At 41.5% G+C, this 10,079-nt stretch overlaps 1 protein-coding gene across 1 annotated transcript in view; it reads left to right on the top strand.

Moving 5' to 3' along the window:
* Positions 1-2,845: 2,845 nt before the first annotated feature.
* GNA12 (guanine nucleotide binding protein (G protein) alpha 12) overlaps positions 2,846-10,079 on the top strand; it is a gene marked incomplete at its 5' end in the record, with an annotated part of 23,817 nt that continues 16,583 nt past the window's right edge. The window contains 1 exon segment of the mRNA XM_010134313.1: positions 2,846-3,064. Coding sequence (XP_010132615.1) covers positions 2,846-3,064 — 219 coding nt within the window.

The following is a 10,079-nucleotide window of genomic DNA, read 5'->3' as shown; positions in this document are numbered from 1 at the left end:
TCCTGCTAATTCACTTTCTATTTTTCATGTTCTTCATTCAGTGTTTCAAATTGACCTTCGCTTGTCAGTGTCTTGTCAGTGCTAATGCTGATGTCTGAATCTGCCACCTTGTCCCAGACTGGGCTTTGGATGTGATTTGGTGGCAACCATTTCTCTAGAGCAGTCAGAGGAAGGTGCTGATGCTACGCGCTCACGGTGGGTGACCTTACAGTAGTTACTGCCCTCACATAGAGTCTGTGAGGCTGAAGTTTAGTTCCCTCTCTTGCTCCAAGGAGAGTCAAACCTGCATTTCCAAGGAGCTGCAGCCGGCTGATAAGTGACTATTCTGGGACTGGAGCAGTCTTTACACCCTTGATTGAAAGTCTGTTCTGTCATTTTCTCCAAACAAATGATGAAACTTTCCTTAACAACAGTCTCTTGAAATCCTCGGTAACTCCAGTGGGAGCAGGAAAAGGCAGAGCGGCAGCAGCGGGGGAATACACTGAGGTCCCAGTGCTGCTGCATCCCAATGGGAATCGCGCTGTCCTGCTGCCCTGCTGAAGGGACTGCGGTAGTTGTGAGATGGGTAAGGGTTAAACCAGCCCAAGAGTTTTAAGATAGAAAAGCTGGAGCTGGACGGCTGGGGAGGATGGCTGCAGAGAGCTGGAGCCAAAGCAGGTGAAAGGTCAGAGCTGGCCTGTGTGGGCTGGGAGCTCCGTTGTGGGGAGACTGGGGAGATGGCTGACACGCAGAACCGATTAACCGTTTCTGTTCACAAACACTTCTCGCTGAACAGAAACAAACCTGGCGTTAAACACCCAGAAACAGCGGTGTCCCACCAGCCTCGGTCACCACAATGTTTTGAGAAAAATAGATCTCAGAGTTCTTTTCTGGGGATGGGGGGGAGCTGACACTGGCTTTGAACTGGACCGGGATGGTGTTCTGTGCAAGCGATGGGTTTGCAGAAGTGTCTAAGTTCATGAGACGTTGTGTGGGCATCTGCAATTCAGAGACAGGACTTCATAAGTGAGGTTTTTTGTCATGTTTATGTTGGTTAACACTGCTCGAATAATGCAGATCTAAAGGCTTCTGTTAATAAAGGGATAAACTCTGGAGCTAGGAATGAGAGTTGGCTCTGGTTTGTATGACAGAGTTACTAGATAGTTATGTCTGGTATTTAAAGCAGCAGTTTGCAAATTTAGTCAGTTTTAGTCTTTTCATGGTATTGTGGAGATACATTCTCTACTTTCTTTTTATAAAGTAACAATCACTAGAGAATCATAAATATTTACATTTTTGGGAAACTGCACTTCAGGAACACTGTCACCAAGTGACAACCGTGATGCTTTGCTTTGAGTTTCTATTCTGTGACACTCACACAAAGTTGCTTCTCACTTCTCTCTCCAATCTTAATTTCCGTGGGGAAAGTTACTGTTCTTGTGTGGTGCTGTTAAAAGACCGGAGAGGTGAAAGGTTCAAGTGTTAAAAAAACATATGTGCAGTCCTGATAGCTTACCGTATGCCAAAAAAAAAAATCAGTCCAATATCGTGGAGGTTCGTGTGAATCTTTGGAAAGTGAATTTTGGTTTTGTTTTATTTGTTTTCATAAACTGTAAAACCAAAAGATCAACACAATGAGAAAACTTAATATAACCCACAGATTTTACTTGCAAATTAGATGGTCCCAGAGATGCTAGGCCAGCATTAACAGATCTATCCATTATTAAAATGGTGTTTGCTATTGAAGTAACTATTGGCCATCTGAAGCTATTTGGTATAGGTGTAGTTAGATTCAAGACTGAAGTTTCAAAGTTACTTAACCTCCTGTGTTTGGCTTGTTGCCCTGAGTATGAAATTACGTTTCCATAAAAACTGCAACATGTGAAATGCAATCTCAGTAATCTTGAGTTAAATTTGAGAACTAGCCCACTTTCCTTCCAGAATGAGAGTACCAAAACCTACCTGTCATGACTTCTTAGCAAATGTGTGGCAAGCTCAAAGAGTCCACTGATGGAAAACTGCTCCTGCTTTGCTGAGCCTGGTGGCTTGAAATGTATGCAGTGTCTTCGGTCCTCTGGCTGCTGGGCTTTGCTACTGCAGGTAACCTTTTGGATGGAAGTGTCTCAGTGGAAGATGCCCATTGACAGCACACTTTGCAGAACAGTTGGATAGCTGTGTGGGTAGTTGGATGCTGTGTAGCATCCACGTAGATGGTGTCAAAATGGTGCTTCACAGCAATATGCTTTGTGGATCTGGCTCGTCTGGTGTTGCTATCTTGTTATACCTAAAGGTTTAACTAGTTGATAGATGTTTAGAGCCCTGGAAGTGACTGAGGTTGCTCAGTTTTGGATGCTTGGCTTCACCAGAATATATAGTATGTTCTCTCCACAATATTTTTTTTTTTTTAAACGCTCCTCTGATCTAATGCTTGAGAAAGCTAGTGTGTCCTTTTTGGTATCTAAAACCCAAATGCAAATAAAAAGGTGAAAGAATATGATTTCAGGCATGATGCTACTTTTAAAACTACAGCTTTGAGGATCATACATTAGTTCCCAGACACTTTTCTTACACGTTTGATGTTTACTTTTGTTATGGGTTGGTAGTATTGCTTGTTGCCACTAGCTGTTGCTGCTAGTATTTTTTTCCACCTGGATAAATATATTGTGGCCAAGTTGTTTATGCAAGCAAGATCCTTCTGTCTTATTTCTGTTGGAGATGTTGCAATAAACAATGTTTACAATACTCTCCTGAATTCAATATCACCAGAATAGTGTCAAAAAAAAAAAAAAGCCTCAAGTACTTCTCAGTCCTTGTTCTTTTACACTTTAATCTTTTTGTCACTGACTTTCTTATCTGAATCATTCTTTAGGGCTGCAGGGTTCTGGTTGATGCACGGGACAAACTGGGGATCCCTTGGCAGTACACCGAGAATGAGAAGCATGGAATGTTTTTGATGGCTTTTGAAAACAAAGCTGGAATGCCCATAGAACCCGCCACCTTCCAGCTGTATGTACCTGCACTGGGGGCACTGTGGAGGGATTCAGGAATCAAGGAAGCCTTCAGCCGTCGGAGCGAGTATCAGCTGGTGAGTACATTTGTCTTCACAGTGGGAGGATATAAGTTCCCTGCTGTATAAATCTCTCTTCAGTTGAAAGATTGCTTGCTACGTGCAAGACTTAGCTGTGGTACGCGCTGTTTGTAGTGAAGCTGTAAATCTGAGCGCTTCAGCAGCAGAAACAAGTGGTAATTGGAGCCAAACTTGAAAAACTACATGGCAGTAAGAGGGAGTGGAAAAGTGCACATGACTGGATAAACTGGAAGAGCGAGAGGAACCAAAAAAGGCAGGAATTGGTTGAACTAAAAATATTTTAGCAGGTCTGTAGGTCTGTTCATAGCAGATCACTGATGAAGGCACACTTAATTTCTAACTTTCCAGTCCTGCCAGCTTGCACTATATTGATACTGGCAAACTCTTCCTGCATGCAGATCTTTTGAAGCAAATGCAACCCCCATTCCGGCTGCTGCTCTTTGACTGTTTCTTTTCACCCTGACTTCTGCAAGTGAAACTTGGATAAGCAACTGAGAGATGACAGTCAGTGTAAAAACATGCTATCTTCCCTGATTTCTTGTTATTAGGTTTTCATGCTCTTGTGCCAGAATAGCTGCACTTCTGCTATGGAATATGTTTCTGACAGCTGTTTGTAATCCACTTCTTTTTCTTCCTATGTACGAGATGGAGATGCTTTTTTTTGTTTTTTCTTCTTTCCTCTCTCTTCTTCCCTGTTCAGTGAAACAAGGTACTGATCTGTGCAACCTGGTTCCGTGAGTACTACTTCTTGGAACATTATATGGGATGATTTCCTAACTGTCCTAATAAATGTATCTTTGATTTTAACATATTAATTATACTTCAGTCTGCAGGTAGAATTCTTTGGTTTGCCTGCTCTTTGTGTCCAAACTTCATTCAGCAAATAAACCCAGACAGTTAAAGATGAAATTCTTCGTGCCTGGGTATGTTATCAGTGTTTAATTAGAGGAGTTGTGTAGAGGAGAGAAACATGGCGCTTTATAGTCTCCCTTAGAGTCTTACAAAGGAACTCAATATAGCTAAAGGAAAACTAGAGAAATTCAGTAGCGAAATTCTCACTGTTTCCTCATGCTGCTGCTCTACGTGTGTTCTCTGGTGTCTAATACTGTAGTTAAGCTCATGTTGCAGCCCTTTGGTACTCATCTGTCTCTGCTAATAAGATGCTCATTTGAGTCTTGTTGCGTATCTTCGAAATCTCTCTCTGAGGTATATTGAGGCTGCTAAATGGCTAACGAATAAATAAAATGGCTAAGTAAAACTGTCACAGGGTGGTTGTGTAAACCTCATTTCCTTAGGCTAAAAATGTAACAAATTCCATCTGACAGCACTGGGAATGTGGGGGTTGGGTTGTGCAGGGGGGAAAGAAGATGGATTAATTGTTCCATAATTCTTAGCGTCTGTAGATGCTTTGCTGTTCTAAGCACTGTTCAAACGTGTAATAGAAAGATGGATCATGCCACAGGGAACTTGAATTTAACATGAGGCAGCTACTCAGACTCCAGTATAGTAAGTAATAATTGCATCAGCAGCCTGTTCAGATTTTTTTTCTTCTATTTCTGGGAAATGCTATGATCAAGCATGGATTCTATTTTTAGGGGGAGATTGACTGGGATCGTGTGCAAGGTTCGTTCCTATACTGGTTAGCAATAAAATTGCATCAAACTGGAAAAAAGAAGTCCAGTTTGAGTAAGTAGCATTCCAAGGTTAGTAGGCCTACCTCTGCATTCTCTGGCGTTGAGGATGAAACAGGAAATACCAAAAAATAAAAAAGCCCCACAAAACCCAGGCATGCAAATGAGCCCTTAATGTGCTGTCATCTTCAAGGTGTGGTTCTACCATGCATCTTTTTGGATGGCATTCATATAACCTGGTTTAATGTTGCTGGGGCAACTGGAACTGCAGCAGGCACCAGAACTGTGATCTTGTCAATAATGCAGTGATGTGGAGTATTGCAGAAAGAGGCTGTAACTCAGTGCGGCTGGAAAACCCTGGGTGCTGGTAACATCCCTGTGCAGGTGAGGTTTTAAAGTACTTCAGTTGTAAAGAAAAAGCAGCACCTGCCCAAACCCAACCTAATGTAATAAGTTGTTCTCAAGGATACAAATGCTCCTTCTGGATTGATCACTGAACAAATTATTAACACCCAATAGCTGGAACAAGTTTCCATGCCTCGCTTCTAGGTTCAGCACAAGTCTGATCTCTGAGTATGGGGGCATTAGCAGCAGTACAACTCCTGCAAAAAAACAAACCCAAAACTGCATAACTTTTTAAAGCAAGCAGGTGGCTTAATGAGATGCCTTATTTATACTTGCATACATGTGTATAAACCCATATGTTCATTCAGTATAACCCTTGCTGGATATAGACTCATGGAAACAAACAGAAGCCAGATATAGTGGACCCTGAGAAAATGCATCTTTTCTGAACTGCTTTTAACAGAAGGCTAAAGGAAACCTCTGCCTCAGCACTCCCTTTCTCACCTATACTAAGTGAACTCTAAAATGTAATATACTTGACTTGAACTGAATTTATCATCTTTATAATAGTTTAAAATCATCACCAACATTTTGAAGCTTTACGGTGATTTTTCTAACACTTCTTGGCAATGTTTGAAATAAACCTTGCTCAGCACTTGCTGTTTCTCCACCCTGGTCTCACAGTCAGCTGAACACCAGCTTTTTCTTAGCATTGTTATTATTTTGGCTTCTAAGCCGTAGGACTATATTGGTCTGCTTTTGACCTTTGTATTTCTCCAGGAAGTTGTGTGACTTTGTTTAGAAATAAAAAGTCAAACAAGTCAGTTGGTTAACTAGAGCTGAAAATCGTGGCGTGCAGGTGTCTGCACATAGTCTGCAGTGCCAAGCGTAACGACTGACTCAGCAGTGGCAAACTTGTTGAAAGAAAATGGCTCGGACCATAACCCTGTAGAGTCTGAAAGCTTTCCTGGGACCACAGAAGCTGCCTCTGGGCATTTTGAGTGTTTTCTGCTTCATATTCAGTGCCTAGAAGTGCCGGCTGTAAATCCCTGTCTGGGTCTTTGAGCTTCAGAAGCGAGTGGGCGGATTCTACAATAGCAGGGCGCTTTTTTGCTTTTTTTTCTTCACCGTCTTTCTTAAAGCAGACCAGCCAATTTAACTTTCTTTTCACAAACATCGGCCTCTCGCGCTTCCCCCACCTCAGCCTGTCCCCACCGACCCAAGTTCCTCTGTTCCTTGTACGCAAGCCAAGTAGTTTAGGGACAAAAGCTTCATTGTATGTTTGGTTACATTGTCACGTCTCTGTCCTCGTTTTTTAACTACTAGAATAGGAATTCCTTTGTAATCAGTATGTGATTCTTCTCTCTTCTCCCTCGCCCTCATTATCCCACCCCATTTTCTGTCTGTGTGTTCCAAAGGAATACATTTATCGTGTCTCCGTGTCCTGCAACATTTGCTCTTTCGAGGTTGCCTGTGGTGGTTTGGGCAACTGGGTGTTAATTCTCCATTGCCAGCAGGTGGAGACAACTTCTATTCTGAGTGCTCAGGGGAAAGGACCTTGGGACTTCAGTGATGGTTTAGCTCAAAGGGTGGAAGCTTCTTCAGGTTGAGCCTAATAACAAGTATTTGGGTATATTTGGGCAGTCAGGCGCGTGTGTCTGCAAGCTTTTTTTGCACCCGTAAATGCTGTTTATGTTGCAACCTGTGGAGACTGAGGCCAAGGTAGGACTGGCTTTGGTCAGGGGGTTTCTGGTTCTTTGGGAGTTTTGTTTATTATTTTTTTCTCCTTCCCAGATCTCCAGCAGGAGAATGCGAGAAGGCTTTGGCTTTTGTTTTAATGTGTCCAGACAAGCAAAATCTGAAGCAGGGTTAGGTACTACTTTGACTTCTTGCAACTTGTCATGCTTCATGTGATCCTGGGTGATTATGGGACAAATGGGGCATGTCAGGCAAGAAAATAATACCTTTGGCAAGGTCAGGAGAGATGTATATTCTGCTCTAGCACTGTAGCACAGCTTAAGCTAACAACAAGCAGATCTGTAAAGGCCATCATCTGGCTTCATCAGTTCTTAAAGCAACATTGATGTTGTTTTACTAAGTTTTTTTTGAAGAGGCACAATGTTTTTTTGGTTTTGTTTTTAAATCTCCATCCTAACTGCTTAGTTAAAGCAGTATCTTTATTTGAATGGTTCTTAACTGCTTCCCTTCAAAATACCAATTCTTTCTAGACCGTAACTACGTATTTCAAGAGCTTCTGAACTTATCCTGTGGTGCAAGTAGGATTAAGGGGCCATTTACTCTGAACTCCAAAACCAATTTGCAGTTAAGACAACTGTGCTGTGTTATTGACATCAGACTAGCTTCGGCCTTGTGCTTACACATACCTGCCCTTACGGATGCAGAAAAGAGTGTGGCCATCCAAGGAGGATGCAAAAGGCATCTGTTTTAATGCAATTATTATTTATATACAGAATATACTCATGATTCATCACTAGAGTATCAATTTAAATTTGTTATTGCTGTATTATTATTATTGATGCTCACTGCATTGCTGAAAAAAATTCTAATGTTTTAATAGCTTCTTTTTGGAAAAAAATTCCAACATTAATGGGAAGTAGTGGTTCCTGAGAGGGAACAAGGGGCTTGCAAATACAGACAAAAACTTACTACTGTGTCCCTTTGCTATTTTTAGAACTGTGCACAGGGAATTGCATGGAACGCTTCCAGTAATACTTCAAATACTAAGAGCCTCTGAAGCCTTGGATGTGGGAAGACTCTGGAAAACATTTTAAAGATCCTTTCTTTTATATCGAATCACCATTTCTGAGTGTTTGGAGGTGTGGGGGATTTGGGAATATTGGTAATAGGACACGAGTCACTCCCCTATGAAATAACTGTGTGGTGGTTTTGGTTTGGTTTGGGGTTGTTTTTCCCCCCCGCCCCCACCTCTAAGCAGACACTTGAAATAAATTGAAGTGGTTAAAATATGCCTGTCAGAACAGATAGCTTGCTGGACCAGCCTGCTCCTTGTGTTAGTGTAGCTTTGTTGCTGTGTTCTCCTTGTGCAAGGAGCTGATGGCTTCAGAGCCTCACAAGCAGCTGGCTCTGTGTTTTGGGCAGGAGGAAGATGAGGCAGTAGTCATTCACAGTAAATCTTGATACAGGGCGAACAGACTGTTGCCTAAATGTCTGTCTTTTGGTACAGAAATACTAGGTATGGCAGTAATGTCAGATGGTTGGGAGTCTGGCTGTATACCAGCTGCTGTAGCATACGGAGGTTGTGGCTGCCTTGAGAAGCCAAGTGAACTGAGAGCTTGGGCAGCAGAGCGCTGACTTGTCGTGAGAAGTAGGGGACTTTAAGTGGCATGTTACATGAAATCCACAGGAGTGGGCTCTTTTGTCAGAATTCTTCAGGGCATTTTAAGAGAGATTTACTGAATCCTTACGTAAAAGTTTCCAACTGATCATTTGTCTTCAAGAGGCAAGGGCAGAGTGGAGTTAGCCTTAAAAGCATGTTTCTAAGCATTTTAGTTGTCTTTCAGCTTATGTGCCTCAGCACTGAAATGCCGAGTCCACGAGCCTGGTATTGACGTAATGTATTTGCCAATGCATTTCCTCTTGAGGGAATGACAAGTGCCAAATCAACCCCAGCTTATACAATTGGCCATAACACAAAAACGAGCTCTTCTTGTAAACTACTGTTCGAGTATGAGATTACACAACCAACTATGATATAAACGTTGCTTATTCTGTAAGGATGATTTTTTTTTTTTAGAGCCATGAAACTCGCGTATTTAATCAGTGAAATCCGTTGAGGCTTGACCAGTGCTGGGGAGATGTACAAAGGAAATAGCTACACTGTTCAAAGTGCCAGCATGCGAAATCTTGTTACATGTAATGCGCGTCATTGGTATGAGGCGACAACTCTTGGCCAAATTATTTTTGAGCTTTGCTTGGGTATTCCTAGTTCTCAGAACTCCTGTGAAACCTAATTATTGCTGGGGAAGTTATGTGAATTTTTTTCTTTTCTAGGTCTGGATGGAACATACCATTCTGACCCAGGAAATTTTTAAAAAAACAATGGGTTGACAGTAGTGCTACAAACCAGAAACTCCTGTTTGCTGTTGCTGGGCCTTGGTGTTCTGTAATTACACATTGTTAGTGCTGAAAGTCAAGAACATCTGTATCTAACAATGTTATATGAAAATCTTTTTTACTTTAAACTAATTGTGAAGCTGTGCCTGGTAAATAGGCCTGTTTGAATTTAGCTATTACACTTCAGGAATGATAATGTTATAAAACCTAAGTCTTCCCTTAAATCTGCTACTAGTTTGTTGGTTATAAAACCAACAGTTGACAGTCTGTTATAATCTGACTTTGTTATGTTAGAATTCTGAAACAGTGGCTTAATCTGACATAAGATGTCGTATTAACTTAAAAGATCATTCACTCGCAGACTTTATATATACAGCTTGGATAACGTCTTGCTCTAGACTCACATAGCAGGGCGAGTTATGGAGATGTTTCAGTGAGATTCAAATTCAGGACTAAGCTGGAGCAGGAGGCAGAGCTGATGCCTTCAAAGCACATTGTCTGTCAGCTACCCCATGGATTCTCTTGGTAATCTTTGTTTTGCTGTAAGTACTACTATCAAGAGGAGAGAAGAACTTGTATTAACGTAGCCTGGATTCAAAACCAGAGAATAAAAGATCATAAATCACTTTACACTGCAAATAATTCTCAATTCTTGCAAAATCTACTTGTGCAGAATCTTTTCTCAATGACAGAAGCTGTTCTTTGAAGCAGAGCCATCCGTAGAAATCTGTATGATGGATAAAACGATTATTAGCTGCTATTAAATACTTTCTGCTACTGGAGAGAAATAAAAAGGATGAGAAAGGTCATGAATTATGCCCTTTTCAAAACAGTGCAAATAGAAAAGTGCTAGAGAATAGCAATTTGTTACAGTACCTACTTCAGCCAAGGATTAAAGCCCTCTGTGCTAAATGCTCTGTGGAAAAATAAAAGGATTCCTG

Source organism: Buceros rhinoceros, unplaced genomic scaffold (assembly GCF_000710305.1).
Source record: "Buceros rhinoceros silvestris isolate BGI_N320 unplaced genomic scaffold, ASM71030v1 scaffold25114, whole genome shotgun sequence".
NCBI lineage: Eukaryota > Metazoa > Chordata > Aves > Bucerotiformes > Bucerotidae > Buceros > Buceros rhinoceros.
The sequence above is the reverse complement of the archived record's forward strand: the minus strand, read 5'-3'. Positions and strand labels throughout refer to the sequence as shown.